General features: G+C 70.9%; 2 protein-coding genes across 2 annotated transcripts; both read left to right on the forward strand.

Moving 5' to 3' along the window:
* Window positions 1-507: 507 nt before the first annotated feature.
* AURANDRAFT_61076 (hypothetical protein) lies at window positions 508-5883 on the forward strand (the record flags this gene model as incomplete). Its single annotated transcript, XM_009034724.1, has 4 exons — window positions 508-1665; window positions 2228-4096; window positions 5081-5322; window positions 5523-5883. The coding sequence occupies 4 exons, from the start codon at window positions 508-510 to the stop codon at window positions 5881-5883; spliced, it is 3630 nt and encodes a 1209-aa protein (XP_009032972.1).
* Window positions 5884-7436: 1553 nt separating this feature from the next.
* On the forward strand, window positions 7437-12499 carry AURANDRAFT_61077 (hypothetical protein; the record flags this gene model as incomplete). Its single annotated transcript, XM_009034725.1, has 4 exons — window positions 7437-8101; window positions 9220-9694; window positions 9829-9988; window positions 11313-12499. The coding sequence occupies 4 exons, from the start codon at window positions 7437-7439 to the stop codon at window positions 12497-12499; spliced, it is 2487 nt and encodes an 828-aa protein (XP_009032973.1).
* Between the last annotated feature and the right edge of the window lie 3081 nt (window positions 12500-15580).

Consider the following 15580-nt stretch of genomic DNA (forward strand, 5'->3'; position numbering starts at 1 on the left):
TGCGCTCCGCGATGTCGGGCACGGTGACCTGGCGCGCGAGGAGGTGCGCCGCCAGGCGCGCGCCGTAGAAGACCGTCGCGCCGGCGAGGGCTTTGGCGACGGGCGTCGCCGGCGGCACGGCCGCGTAGAGCGCGGCGCCCATGGCGGCGACGGCCGCGCCGTAGCCGACGCTGAACGAGTAGCCCTGGCGGTACATGGTCAGCGGCGTGAGCACGGCGGCGCCGACGGCGGCCATGGCCGGCACGCCGAGCGGGCCCGCCGCGAGGGCCTCGGCGACGGGGAGCGGGACCAGGGCCGCGTCCAGCGCGACGGCGCCGCGCCGCGGCGGCTGGGACGCGCGGGACCGCGGCGCCTGGAGCGCGCCGGCGGCGGCGAGGAGCGCGACGAGCGTCGTCTTCATGCTGTTTGTAATCGGAACGGCGCGCCAAGAACGACCTCAATCACCTTCAAGCAACCAGTTGAACGTCCGACGAGGAGGATGGCAGCATCCAGATAGAACACCGCGCGATGGCCTCCTACGCGCAGAAGGGCGACGCCGCGGCCTACTCGCGGGACGCGATCATCTCGAACATGCTCAGCGAGGTCGGCGACGCCCTCGAGGGCAGCCTCGAGTGCTGCCCCGCGCTGCCCACGGTCCTAAAGCTCGCCCACCGCGACTTCGCGGCGCAGCCCGGCGGGCCGGCCACGGGCGGCGAGCGCGTCGCCGTGCGCGAGACGGCGGCCCACGGCCTCGAGACCGTCGCCGCCGTGTCGCTGCGCGCGGGCGTCGCCGCGTTCGTCGAACGCGCGACGATCGACTGGTCCGACGCCGACGCCGCCGCGACGAGGGAGGCAGAGGCCGCCGTCGTCGCGTCGGGCTGGACCCTGGGCGGCGAGGAGCGCGTCGCGCGGCAGATCGTCGCCTTCTGCGGCGCGTCGGCGGAGGCGCGAACCGAGGCGAACGCGCTCCACGCGCCCGACGACGTGCCGCGGGCCGCGCGGGCCGCCGTCGACCGCGCGGCCGCGGCGGCCGTGGCCAAACTGTACCCGCAAACCGACGCGGCGGCCCTCGCGCGGTTCCTGCGGGTCTGCGACGTCAACGCGACGGGCGAGGCCGTCTACGCGCGCGTGTCGCGGTGCCAGCACAGCTGCGCGCCGAACTGCTGGGTCGCGCACCACGCCGACGGCGCCCTCGGGTTGTACGCCATCCGCGACGTCCGCAAGGGCGAGCCGCTGACCTTCGCCTACGCGGGCGCGAACGCGCTCCTCCTCCTGCCGACGCGGCTCCGGCGGCGGTCGCTCGCGAAGCTCGGCTTCGAGTGCGCGTGCGCGCGGTGCCGCGGCGAGGTCGAGGACGGCTTCCCGAGCCGGGAGGCGCTGGACCTCGCGCTCGACGCCGCGCGGCTCGCCGTGGCCGACGACGGCGGCCTGCCGCGCGACCTCGACGCGCCGCGCGCGTTCGAGCTCTTCAAGCGCTGCTACCGCGCGCTGGGGCCCGAGCACTGGGCCGTGGCGCTGCTGGGCCTCGCCCTCCTCGACTCGGCGGCGGCGCAGCTCGAGCGCACGTCCGCGCTCCGCTTCGACCTCTTCGCCGCGCTCGCGTGCGACGCGCTCACGTGGTTCGCGAACCACGCCTACCTCCGCGGCTCCGTGCCCCACGCGCGCGCCGTGTCCGCGGCGAACTTCGTCTGGACGCGCACGACGGCCTTACAAAACGGGTCCTAGGCCTCGTGGGCCTCCTTGTCGCGTTTTTGCCGCTTCTGCTCCTCGCGGATCGCGTACCACGTGACGGCCTGCGACGGGCGGGGTGCTAACGTTCGGGAGGGCGGGCACGGGCGGACGCACCACGAGGAAGAGGAGGAAGCCGATGACGAACCAGATGAGGCCGCGCTCGTGCCACTTGGGCGGGTGGTCGCCCATCTTGTGCCACTTCTTGTGCCGGTGCCATTTCTTGGTGCGCACGCGCGTGCCCGGGCCCTTGCCCGCGTCGGCGAGGGCGACGAGCAGGAACGTCTGTACGGTCGCGAGTGCGACGGTGGAAACCGTGCGGGTCCGGCAGGGTGTATGGGCAGCCTCCATCACGCGCTGAAACCGGCGCTTGCAAACTTCAGCACGAGGGAGTTTCCTTGGTGATTGGCAGACGCCTCGGGATTTCGACCTTGGTCCACGTATTTCGACAGCCGAGCGAGACGCCGAGAGCATAGCTCGATCTCGGTCCGTCGAAACCATGTTCGGGACGCCGACGCAGGTGAAGGATGAGCCCCCGAAGACGGAGCACGTCGTCGCGCCGCAGGGGAAGAAGAGCTGCTGCGTCATCGGCAGCGGCGCGTCGGGCCTGACGGTCATGAAGGAGCTCACGTCCCTGGGCCACAGCGTCAAGTGCTTCGACGAGAACCTGCGCATCGGCGGCGTCTACACCAAGTCCTACGACCGGACCATGCTCACGACGTCGTCCCTGCTCACGGCCTACAGCGACTACAGCGACGGCCGCGAGGACCGGCCCAAGTTCTGGTCCGACGAGGAGTACCTCGCGTACCTCGACGGCTTCGCCAACGAGTACGAGCTCTACCAGCACGTCAACTTCCGGTCCACGGTGAAGAAGATCACCAAGTGCGCCAAGAGCGGCAAGTGGATCGTCACGGTGGCCGTCGGCGGCTGCCACGTCTGGCCGCACCGGTCGACGTTCCTGTTGGGCAAGCACGTCGCCCCGGAGGTCGTCGCCGAGGCGCGCACCGAGGGCGCCAAGACCCTCAAGGCCTTCTACGACAAGGCCGAGGCCGAGGGCTTCGACAAGGTCAAGTCCGGCCACGTCTACGACTACTACGACCACGTCACGGGCGAGAAGCGGACGATGGACCCCGCGGACGCCCGCGCCGCGGTGACCAAGATCTACGCCTTCGACCACGTCGCCGTCTGCACGGGCACGAACACCTGGGCGTCCCTGCCGCGCTTCGAGGGCCAGGACGACTTCCTCAACGCGGGCGGCACGCTCGTCCACTCCGAGAACTACAAAAAGCCCGAGGTGTTCAAGGGCCAGCGCGTGCTCATCGTGGGCGCGGGCGAGTCCGGGTCCGACATCTGCAACGAGATCGCCGACGAGGCCGCCAAGGTCGCCATCGTCGTCCGCGGCAAGCACGGCCACCTCATCCCCCGGAAGCAGGCCGACGGCCGCGTCACGGACCTCAACACGAACCGGTGCCGCTACAGTAACCCCTACGTGCTGGGCGACTGGGTGGGCTACGCGAACCAGCTCGCGAAGAAGTTCGTCGCCAAGTACGGATCCGACCCGTCCAAGGAGGCCGACGAGCGCCGGGTCTTGCAGAAGATCGGCGAGCTCAACATCGAGCAGGGCACGTCCGCGTTCTCCAAGTTCGGGTGCAAGAACGAGGGCTTCGTCACGGCCATGGTCACGAAGTCGGCGGAGCTCCACCGCGACGGCTTCAAGCTCGCCGCGGGCAAGGCCGTCTTCAAGGACGGCTCCGAGTTCGCGTGCGACGCGATCGTCGCGTGCACGGGCTACCGCAACAGCTTCCCCATGTTCGAGCACCCGGACGTCTGCGACGACGTCGTCTGCGCCGGCTGCGGCTGCAAGACCAAGGACCTCAACGCCTTCGGCCAGAACCCGCGGCGCCTCTACAAGCAGATCTTCTGCCCCGTCTTCCCCGACGGGCAATTGGCGTTCTTCGGCTTCGCGCGACCCGCGTTCGGCGCGATCCCCCCCACGGCGGAGATGCAATCCCGCTTCTTCGCGTTGGTCGTCGACGGCAAGGTCAAGCTGCCGGACATGGCGGGCATGGAGGCCATCGCCAAGGAGGACCAGGCGAACTGGGAGTGGCGCTTTGGCTACGACGCGAAGCGCGTCAAGGGCCTCGTCGACTTCCAGCTCTACTGCGACGACCTCGCGGCCCAGACGGGGTCCCTGCCGCCCCTCATGAAGCTCTTCCTCACGAAGCCCAAGATCTGGTGGAAGATCATGTTCGGGCCCTTCACGATGCACCAGTACCGCCTCGTCGGCCCCTACGCGAACCCGAAGCTCGCCGCGCGCGTCTACGAGAAGCAGCCCGTCGGCGACTTCCTCGAGTGCTCCATCACGGCGGCCTTCCTCCTCACGGCCAAGGTCCTGAGCCTCTGCGGCTTCAAGGACTTCACGCCCAACAACTTCTAGGCGCGCGAGGGCCGCGCGCCGCCCGTCGCGCGCGCGCCCCCTTCCCCCCCGTTTTCTTTGCTCCCTAAAGACGAGTCCCCGCGGCGTATCTCAATTTACATACTGGAGGAAACGACGTCAAGTGATCATCTCCTCGGCTTCATGCACAAACGACGGCAAGTGCTGCCCGCGAGGGCAGGTCGACCTTCGGCGCGTCGCAGCAGAGGAGCATGCTCGGCGTCGCCGCCGGGGGCTCGGGCGGCGCGGCCTCGACGACGGACGCCTCGGCCTCGGGGATGTCGGGCTCCTTGTCGCGCGCGACGACCTCGGCGACGGGCGCGACGAGCGGCGCGCCGGGCTCGTCGGTGACGTACTTGCCCGTCTTCAGGTCCAGCCGCTCCTCGTGGCAGCGGCCGCAGAGGCAGGGCGTGCAGCAGACGGGCACGTTGAAGCACGTGCAGTGGCAGCAGCAGCACTGGCAGCCGTAGTTCGCGCAGCACTTGGGGCCCTGGCACTTGGGCGCGCACTGGCACTTGGGGACGAGCGACGGCGAGTGGGGGAGCTCGCAGCAGTGCTTCGGGCAGCAGGACACGGCGCACTTGCAGTCCTTGTACTCCGGCCCGCAGCAGAGCCCGACGTAGCAGCGCGCGCAGTAGCAGCGGCAGAAGATGTCGTAGAGGCGCTCGCAGGGGCAGTCGAAGCGCAGGAGGCACGTCGTCGGCCCGACGCAGCAGCAGGCGCCGAGCGGGTAGCCCCGCAGCTCCACGGCGTCGCCGGGGTGCAGGTGGTGCGGGTTGTCCGGGGGGGGCACCATCCCCGGAAGGATGTGGCCAGACGCTGCCCAAAAATCTTCAGCGTTGAAGTCAACCTACGGCGGGGCTGCCGTGAAAAGCTGCCCTTGGTGCTCATCGATCGACGATGGCCGCGCTCGAAGACCTGCGCGCGGCGAACGCGGAGCTCGCGGCCCGGGTCGCCGCGTACGAGGCGTCGGAGAAGGAGGAGAAGCGGCGGATCGAGAAAGCCATGGACCGCGCGGAGCAGAAGATCCGCGCCGCCGCCAGCAAGGTCGAGCGCATGGCGAAGAAGCACGAGGACGAGGGCCGGGAGCTCGAGGAGAAGCGCGCCGAGGTCGCGCGGCTCTACAAGGACTGCCGCGAGTCGCGCGAGTCGAGCGACAAGTACAAGTTCGAGTGGGACCGGTCCACCCCAGGGCAGGAAAAGAGTGCGAAATTCCCAACTTCAAAGGCTCCTCTCTCGGCCGTTTTCCACTCGTTTCGGCTGATTTTTGGACGAGCGATCATCTCTCGGAACGGACTCGAAGCGTGGATGCTTTTTCCGGAACGCGCGCGCGCGGAACACTCACGTTGAAGCGACGTTGAATCTCTCTTGTCCTGCCCAGGTCCAAGGAGGAGGTCGCGGAGCTCAACGACCGCATCATGCGGCAGCACACGGAGCACCGCATCACGCAGATGACGTCCGAGGACGCGCAGGAGAAGCAGGCCAAGGCCGAGGCCGAGGTCAAGCGGCTGGCGACGGAGAACGCGGCGCTGAGCGGCGCGGGCGACGAGGTCGTCGTGCACCTCGCGGAGATCCGCAAGCTGAAGGCCGAGCTCGCGCGCGTCAGGGCGGACCACGCGAGCGACCTCGAGACGGCGCGGGCCGCCCTGCGCGCCGAGGCCGCGAAGCCGGCCTTCGGCGTCTGCCCGAGCTGCGGCTACGAGCCCGCGAAGCCCGCGAGCCGCTACGACCCGAATTTCTAAAAAGGAAAGAAAAAAGGGCTCTAGACGTCCTCGGCGTCGCTGTCGCTCGTGTCCGACGCGGCGTCGCCGGGCTCCGGCTCCGGCTCCGTCTCCGCGTCCGTCTCGACGGCGTCCGCCTCCGCCTCGTCGGCCTCGGGCGCCGCGGCCGCGGCCGCGGGCGCGGGCGACGGCGCGGCGGGCGTCGCCGCCGCGCCGGGGCTCGCCGCGGCCTTCTTCGGCCGGTGCCGCCGCCGCGTCGTCCGAGGCGCCGACGCCGCCGCCGGGAGCGACGCCTTGCGCGCGACGCGGCTCGGCGACAGGTACGAGCCCGGCGCGGCCGCGGCCGCGGCGCCGGGCTCGGGCGCCGCGTCCGGCGCGCCCCTGCCGAAGGGGTCCGGGAGCTTGCCCGTGCGCGCGTGGTAGTCCTTGATCCAGCCGCTGTCCTTGACGTAGCGGTCCAGCGCGCCGGCCGCGTCGGCCCAGGGCTTGCCCTCGTCGAGCCGCAGCTTCAGGACGCGCCACTTCACGGGCTCCATGGAGTGGACGGAGCAGGGCAGGGGCAGGCCCACGTAGACCTTGACGAGCTCGTGGCCGCACGACTCGTAGCTCCGCCGGTAGTCGTCGACGAGCGCCGCGAGCGACTCGTGCCGCACCTCCTTGCCCTGGAGCGTCTTCCGCCGCGAGATGCCCAGCGCGCCCCACCTGTCGTCCTTGGCCTCGCGGATCGCCAGCACGATGTGGCGGTACGCGTTGCCGTCGCACTTCGACTTGAACGACAGCGGGAAGCGGCAGAGGTCCGGCGCCTCGGACGTGAGCAGGATCGCCAGGAACACGGCCTCCACGCACTGGATCGGGAGCGCCTCGCGCATGATCTCCTTGGCCGTCGTCGTGACGTGCTTCAGGCCCCGGTCGCGCTTCATGACGTAGTAGCCTGGGCGGCGAAAGGATGAGCGACGCCCGACTTCGCGGGCTTTTTCGCGATCTCGGTCATGTTCCGCGCGTTTCGGCCGATGAGTGGACGAGCGATCATCTCTCGAAGCGCCCTCGAAGCGTCCATTCTTTCTCTGGGGAGCGCGCGCGCGGAACGGTCCCGTCGAAGCTCCGTCGAATCGCCCGTTCGCGGCCCCGGGAGTCGCCCACGCCCGTGTGGTTGTACTCGAAGGCCGCGATGTAGCGCGTGATGGCGTGCAGCTTCTGCTTCGCGCTCATCTGGCTCGACAGGGCCGGCCGCCGCGGGACGGGCGGCGCGTGGAGCGTCGGCGTCGTCTTGATGGCGTCGATGCGCGCCTGCGTCGCGTCGTCGACGTCGCGGTGCGTGCGGTGCGTCTTGACCATGGTCGACGCGTCGAGCCGAGCGGCGAGCGGAGCCGAGCGCGGGCTGCGGACGGCGCTGTTTCGTGCCGCTGCGCTCCGGGCAGCACGTCGGGGCAGCCTAGCTAGCGCACATCGATCGTGCCGCGACAACGACTCCCGTGACCGGGTTGTTGCCCTGCAACGTGAAGCCTATGAAACCCGATGATTGAACACGGCTTCCTCGCTCCGCCGTAGCCGCCTCTTGCCGTCGCGCCTTCGCGATGCGCCGCGCCGCCCGCGCCGCCGTGGGCCTGCTCGCCCTGCCTCGGCTGGCCGCCTTCGGCGTCGCGCGGCGCGGGGCGGCGCGGCGCGTGGCGACGGCGTCGACGCCGGGCGACGTGGGCACCTTCATCCCCGCCGCGCGCGAGAACTTCTCGCCGCCGACGCCCGAGGAGCTGACGCCGCGGAGCGAGGCCATGCTCGCGCGCGCGGCGAGGTGCCGCGACGCCTTCCCGCACCGCTTCGTGGCGCCCGCGGAGGCCGCGGAGATGATGCGCGTCGGCGCGACTCTGTGCGACGTCCGCACGGAGCAGCAGGTCCTCGACCACGAGGTCGGCGGCGCGCCGGGCCGCGTCGCCGTCGACTCGCGGCGCCTCGCCCTCGACAACATGGTCATCGCCGGCGGCCCGCCGCCCATGCTCGGCGGCGGCGGCCGCAAGGTCGTCGCCGTCTGCACGGCCGGCCCGAAGTCGGCGATCGCCGTCGAGTTCCTGCTCGAGTTCGGCATCGACGCCTACGCCGTCGACGGCGGCCTCGCCGGCTGGCACGCCGCGGGCCTGCCCGTCGCCGGCCTGCTCGACGACGACGACGACGACGACGACGACTTCGAGTGGGGCTTCGGCGACGACGAGGACCCGTCGGAGACCGTCGAGCTCACCGTGCGGAAGTCCGAGGTCCCCCGCTAGAACGCCTCCTTCCACCCGTTCTTCTTGGCGATGGCGTACCGGTAGGCCCAGTTCTTGCAGCCGTACTCGTCGACGCACGGGTTCCCGTAGACGCAGGAGCACGTCTCCGGGATGCCCGCCTCGGCGTACTCGGACCGCTGCCGCTCCTCCTTGACCTCCGCGCAGAAGACGCGCCGCGTCTTCTGCTGGTATTTCTTGAACTCGTCGTCGTTCTCCTGGATGTAGGCGTAGTACGCCGTCGTCGTCTCGAGGCCCCGGTACGTCTGCTTCGGGTCCTCCTCGACGTAGTAGAACGCGTCGATGCCCTCGTCGAGGAATGTCATCTTCTCCTGGGGCGAGATGGGGCTGAGGAAGATCTGGCATTTCGGCATCACGTCGCTCAGGCAATACAAGTCGTCGACGGCCGCCGCGGTCGTGCTGCCGTCCACGATGTCGAACTCCTCCGCGTACATCTCGTAGCGGATCACGACTTTGCCGTTGCCCAGCTCCTTGCGTCGCCGCGCCTCCTCTTCCTCCGCGGCTTTCCGCGCGGCCTCCTCCTCGGCGGCTTTTCGCGCGGCCGCTTCCTCGGCGGCGGCCTCCTCCTCGGCCTTCTTCGCGGCCGCGAGCTCCGCCTCGCTCGGGCCCTTGGGCACCGCCTTGCCGCCGGCCGCCTTGCCGCCGGCCGCCTTCGCCGCTTTGCCCTTGGCGGCGGCGGCGGTCAGGAACGTGACCTTGAAGGGCTTGCCGCTCTTGCGCGCCGCGGCCAGCGCGTCGTTGATCTCCGCGGACGTGTTCACCGCCGCGCCGTCGACGTCGTAGCAGCGCCAGCCCACGGCGACCTTGCTCTTCTCCGCGAGGCCGCCGGCGTTGACCTTGGACACGCAGCCCGCCTTGCTGAAGGACAGGCCGGCCTTGCTGCCCTTGGGCACCGAGAGCACGACGACGCGCAGCGCGCCGCCCTGCGCGATGGAGTCGTAGAGCGCCGCGTCGAAGCGGCCCTTCGCCAGCTTCTCGGCCTGCGCCTGGTCGATGGAGGCCGAGGCGCCCATGCTTGCTCGCAATACATGTCGATAGTGAAGCCGTGTCGAAACCGCATTGCCATTGCATTTTGCGATAGGTCGCACGGCCTCCGCCGGATCGCGTCGAGGGGATCGCACGCCGCCGGCCGCGGCGCGCGCCCGAGCATGAGCGACGCGAAGCCCGGCGTCATCTACCTCGCGCGGCTGCCGCCGCACGTGCGGCCGGGCAAGGTGCGGCGCCTCCTCGAGCAGCACGGCGAGATCACGAAGCTCTTCCTCGAGGCCGAGGAGCAGAGCGCGGCGTCGAAGCGGAAGAAGCGCGGCAAGCGCTTCGTCGAGGGCTGGGTCGAGTACGCCGACAAGAAGGTCGCGAAGCGCGTCGCCGCGTCGCTGAACACGACGCCGATGGGCGACGGCCGCCACGCCGAGGACCTGTGGGCGATCAAGTACCTCCGGGGCTTCGAGTGGAAGCACCTCACGGAGAAGAAGGCCTACGACGCGCGCGTCCGCGACGAGAAGCTCCGCGTCGAGTTCTCCGCCTCCCAAAAAGCGAACGCGGAGTTCGCCGCGCTCGTCGACCGGCGCGACGCCGCCGCCGCCATCAAGAAGCGCAAGCGCGCACGGGACGACGCTAACGGCTAAGCCGCGCCAGCGCCCAGTCGATCTGGGCCGGGAGCGCGTCCGCGCAGTACTCGTGGAACGCCCAGGCGACGTGGAGCGCCTTCGCGAGCGAGCTGCGGCCCGCCCTCAGGGGCAGGCATTTCGCGGCGACGCAGTACCGACCCTCGTCGCTCCGGCCCGTCGCGTCCGCGGCCGCGAGGACTTTTCGCCAGTCGCTCCGCGTCGGGTCCTTCGCGAGGAAGCCGCGTTCGTCGAGGTGGCCCGCGGCGCCGAGGGCCGCGACGGCGCCCTCGAGGGCCGCGGGCGCGACGCCGAGTCGGTCGCCGAGGTACGCCGCGTCGACGGCCCGCGGCGCGCACTCGGCGAAGGGCGCGCGGCGGTCCGGAGGGAACGCGTCGAAGAACGCGCGCGCGCGCTCGTGGCCGCGCGCGTCGCGGGGCATGCTCGTCAGGGCCAGCAGGTGGTGTCCCCCGGCCTTGTGCCCCGGCGCGACCTGGCTGAAGGCCGCGGCCGCGACGCCCGCGGCGCCCAGGACCTCCGCGAACCAGCCGCCCGACGACGCGCCGAAGGCGACGACGGCCGCGCCGTCGGGCGCGCCCGCGCGGCCGCGCCACGCGGCGACGACCGCGCGCGCGGCCGCGGCGTCGCCGTCGGCCCAGCACCCGGACCGCCGGTCCCGCGACGACAGCGCCGCGACGTCGAAGCCGGCGTCGGAGAAGGCGTCCGCGACGCGCGCCTCCTCGCAGAGCCCGACGCACGCCGGGCAGGCCGGTCCCGGCGCGAAGAAGTCGTAGGCGCTGTGCGTGCAGGCGTGGAGCAGCAGCGCGAGCCGCGTCGCGCCGCCGGCCGCGGAGCGCCAGACGACGTCGACGTCGACGTCGCCGGCGCGCAGCTTTTCCGCGACGGGCCCGGGGAGGCGCGGCGCGGGCGCCGGCGGCGCGGGTACGGGCGTCGCGGCTGCCACGCGCGGCGCGGTGGCTGCTACGTGCGGCGTCGCGGCTGCCACGTGCGGCGCGGTGGCTGCCACTCGCGGCGCCGTGGCTGCCACGTGCAGCGCGGTGGCTGCTACGTGCGGCGTGGTGGGCTTCGGCTGCGAGGCGACCAGCGCCAACGCCGTGAGAACGACGACCGCCGCCGCCCAGGCGCGCCGCCGCCGCCGCCGGAGCGCGGCCTCGGCGCCCATCGTTACAATCGGCTAAATGCCGTGTGGCATCATCATCACGGCTCCACGCCCTCTATCGGCTCACCATTGAATCTGAAGCGCAGAGCCCATTGCCACAAGCGTTTTGGTTGTTGAAGGCTTAATTGAATTTCAAGCGTTTCATGTTGGCTTCTCTCGACGGCCGCTCGAAGCGCTGCCAGCGCTCGTCGAGGTCGGCGGCCCGCCTGGGCGTCGCGCTCGACGCCGAGGCCGCGGTCGAGCCGGTCGGCGTCGAAGCGCGAGCCGCCGTCAGCCGTCGAGAGGCGCCGCTTCGGCGAAGGAGCCCGCTGCGGGCAGCCCAGGTCGAGGGCTGCCCCGACCCGAGCTGCTGCACGTACTTGCGCACAGTCCCGCGAGCGTGAGGTTCAGCGCCGACCATGCCCAAGCTCGTCGTCAAGGTCGACCACACGAAGACGAAAAAGAAGATCCAGAAGGAGAACAAGATCCTCGTCAAGGAGAAGAACGAGGACCGGCACGTCGGCTTCAAAGCCTACGGCGACGACGGCGAGACCGGCGGCACGAAGCTCGGCAAGAACGGCATCGTCGAGTGGAGGGCGGACACGAAGCAGGAGGCCGCTAAGAAGCAGCAGGCGAAGGAGAAGAAGATCTACGACGCGGACCACAAGGGCAAGGAGCACGCCGGCGACAACAAGTTCATCCAGAACTTCGACAAGAACGCGTCCAAGGGCCTGCGGACGATCCAGGTCGGCGCGAAGAGCCCGAACGAGGCGCCGGACCACGACGCCGAGGGCGCCGCGCTCGCGGCCAAGGCCGACGCCATCGCCGACCGCCACCACGCGGAGGACGCGCGCATGAAGGCGGAACGCGAGGCCGCCAAGGCGCAGCGGGAGGCCGACGCGCTGGCGGACAAGAAGCGCATCACGTTCCGGCGGTCCATGAACATGCGCCACGGGTCCGTGCGCTGGAAGCGCATGACGGCCGTCGTCGGCCACAAGGGGAGCACGGACGTCAAGACGCGGGACACGCTGCTCCTCCACTTCCAGAAGATCGGCAAGGGCAAGACGAAGCTCACGCGCAAGGACATCGGCAAGTTCTTCCACGCGCTCAACGGCGTCCAGCCGCCCTTCGACGCGCTGGAATACCTGCGCGCGGACACGGAGGGCGTCACGCGCGAGAACATGCGCGAGAAGGTCGACGACTACAACACGTACATGAAGTCGCGCCGGGACGTCCGCGCGCGCCAGAAGCAGTTCATCGCCCAGTTCGAGCGCTACTACAAGGGCACGGACGCGGGCGACGCGCGGCGCTACCACGAGCGCGACGTCTACAAGATGGTCGCCGAGCTCTGCGGCGAGGAGCACCCGGACGAGTGGGCCATGATCTACGCGTTCCGCGACGTCGGCGGCTACGAGCTGGACTGCGTCAAGCACCGCCACCTCCGCGTCAACGACGCGGCCCAGTTCCTCGAGGCCTACACGGAGCGGCGCAAGTTCCAGGAGCGGGAGAAGGCGAAGCGGCGGGGGCCCATCGGCCACACCTACGCCTGCATCATGGGCCTCTTTGGGCCCAAGGACAAGGCTAAGTATCTCCTGTAGGTCGACGGGCGCCGCGCCGCGGCCCGCGCGAGGCGACGGCCGGCTCGGCCTCGGCGCCCGCCCTCGCCCCCTCGAGCGCGGCCTCGCGGCGCGGGGACGCGTGGTCGTCCCTCCGGCCGACGGCGAGCGCGCCGAGGAGCGCGGCGTACTTGCGCGCGATCGCGGCCGGGGAAAAGCGCGCCTCGACGAGCGCGAGCCCGCGGTCGCGGCACTCCGCGAGGAGCCGGGGCCGCGCGGCGAGCCGCGCCAGGAGCGCGCGGAGCTCGGCGGCGTCGCGGAACTGGCACGGGTAGCTCTCGTCGACGTAGAGCGCGTGCGCGCCCGTGCGCTCGACGACGGCGGCGACGCCCGCGCGCATCGCGTTGGCCATGCGCTGCACGCAGTTGAAGAGCTTCTTCGGCCCCGTCTTCGAGTAGACGAGCACGGCGTCGTAGTTCCGGAAGAGCCGCGAGTACCAGTAGGCCTCGCCCCAGACCGTCCCCGCGAGGTCGCGCGCGACACTGGCCGCGTCGACGCCGAGCTTGCGCGCGAAGAAGGCCGCGTCCCCCGCCCGCGAGCCGTTGACCCGCTCGTGGACGCGCTCCTCGCAGTCGTAGGCCACGCCCGGCACGTCGCCGGCCATGGCGCACAGGTCCTTGGAGAAGCGCGACTTCTCGTGGATCGTCAACACCCGGAGGTCGCCGGCGGGCTCCGCCGCCGCGGGCAAACTCGTCGCGTTCATCAGGGGCGCGAGGTGCTCGACGACGAAGGCCCGCCCCCCGGAGCGCCCCAGGGCCCGGGCGCCGCACCAGGCTTTGGCGTGCGCCGGGTTCTGGACGACGACGGACGCGCCGCGCGGGAAGTCGCGGACGTCGTGGCGGTCGACGCCGCCGCCGGCGAACGCGTCCGCGTCGACGACGTCGACGAGCACGTGGTCGAAGAGCGCGGCAACGGCGGGCGGCGGCGCGGCCTTGACGGCGATGCCCACGTCGTAGCGCGCGCCGGCCGCGCGGACGTCGTCGAACGACGCGAGCGTCACGTCGAACGCCGACGAGTGCCTGGGCAGGAAAAGAGTGATTCAAGTTCGCTTCAACATGAGTGTTCCGCGCGCGCGCGTTCCGGAAAAAGCATTCACGCTTCGAGACCGTTCCAAGAGATGATCGCTCGTCCAAAAATCAGCCGAAACGAGTGGAAAACGGCCGAGAGAGGAGCCTTTGAAGTTGGGAATTTCGCTCTCTTTTCCTGCCCTGACGAGTGCGCCTCGAGGTAGTGCTTGAGCAGGACGCACCGCGACGCCCAGACGCCGCCGGCGCCGATGAGCCGCGGGCGCGCCGTGCAGGCGACGGCGATGCGGCGGCCCGCGGCCTTCCAGGACCGCGGCCGCGGCGGCGCCGCGAGGAGCTCGGCCGCGCGGAGGTCGCCGAGCGTCGCGTTCGCGGGCCGGAGGCCGTCGCCGCCGACGACGGCGACGCCGCCGCAGCGCAGCGCCGCCGCCGGGGCGCCGCATTTCAGCGCGTCCGCCGCTTTGACGCCGCCGCCGCCGCAGCGCTTCCGCCCCTGTTTCGCCGCGGCGCGGCCGACCGCGCCCGGCGCCGCGACGACGGCGCCGTCGAACGCGCAGCCCGCGGCCGCCGGAAGGCCCGGCGGCCCGGCGGCGCCGCGGAGCGCGGCCTCGGCCGTGGCGTTGGCGAGGCCCGCGGCCCAGCGGCCGAGAAACGCGTCCGCGGCCGCGGACCGGCGGAGCGCGACGACGCCGGACCACCGCGCCGTCGCGGCGCCGCGCGCCTTCCCGCCCCGCGTCGCCGCCGCGCCCGTCGCCGCCGCTTGCTTCGTCGCGGCCGTCGCGCCGCAGGCGAGGAACGGCGCCGGGTCGCGCAGCCAGAAGGCGTCCGGCGCGCTGTAGAAGGCGCCCGCCGCGGCCGGATCCGCGAGCGCCCAGCGGAGCAGGCCGACGGCCGCGCGCGGGGGCGCGAGCCGCGCGCGCTCGCGGCGCCGCTCGTCGACGGCGCCGCGCGCCGCCGCGAGCGTCGGCGCGTCGGCGGCCAGGACCTCGAGGCGCCAGCACCAGGGCGACGAGCCCGTCGCGCGCCGGAAGCTCGCCACCCAGGCGCCCAGGAGCGGCGCCGACGCGCGCGACGCGGGCACGACGGCGGTCCAGGACTCGGCGCAGGTCCACCCGTCGGCGACGCGAGCGGCGCAGGCGAGGACCACCAGCGTTCTTGCGGGGCTGCGCATCCTAGCAGGCGGTGCGCATCATCGCCTTTTATGCGTAGCTGCCCATCGATCCCATCGTCATTTTTGGTGCTTGCCGTGACGTCCTTGTTCAAGAAAACGTGTTGCAGCGGATCAAACCAAGTTGAATGTTTGGGTTGCAGCGGATCAAAACAAGTTGCAGCGGATCAAAACATGTTGCAGCGGATCAAAACAAGGCGAGTTTTATAAAAACCCCTAGGATTTACATTATACGGTATACAATGTCATACTATTCCACTACATTATACCGTACCACTTGCTCGGTTCAAGTTGGTGGCCCTACCGAGCCCACGGCCGACACCCCCCCCGCGGTTTCGGCTCGACGGCCCGCGGCCCCGGCGCCCTTGACGTCCACGCGTCCCCGGGGCGCACGGGTGCGTAGACGCGACATGATTTCGATGGTGTTGCGACTCTAGCGAGTCGAGTTTAGGCCTACGCGCGGTGGTGCACCAGCATGATCTCGGCCCAAAACGCAAAGGTTTGACCACGCGCAGCCTCGGGGATCGTTTGTCGACGTCCCAGCACCATACAGATGCAAGGGCTGAGCCGCGGGGCTTTAAATCGCCGTGCTCCCCCCATCCGATGTCCGCGCCCGAACGTCGCGCATACGCTCGGCGAGCGTCAATTTCGGCCATGGGCACCGCGGAACCGCTGCCAGTCGTTCTGAAGCACCCCGGACTCCCCTATCGATGCCACAAGGAATCGCAGCCCACCAGGGCTGGGAAAAAGTGGGGGGCGCGCCCCGCCTCTGCCGCCAAGGCCGCCGTCGTGCCAACGCCGAGGCTGCCCGAAAATTTCGCTCGGACGTCACGGGAAGACTAAAAGCGCCGTTTGATCCTCGAGAGACGG

This window comes from Aureococcus anophagefferens (genome assembly GCF_000186865.1).
Source record: "Aureococcus anophagefferens unplaced genomic scaffold AURANscaffold_2, whole genome shotgun sequence".
NCBI classification, from domain to species: Eukaryota; class Pelagophyceae; order Pelagomonadales; family Pelagomonadaceae; genus Aureococcus; species Aureococcus anophagefferens.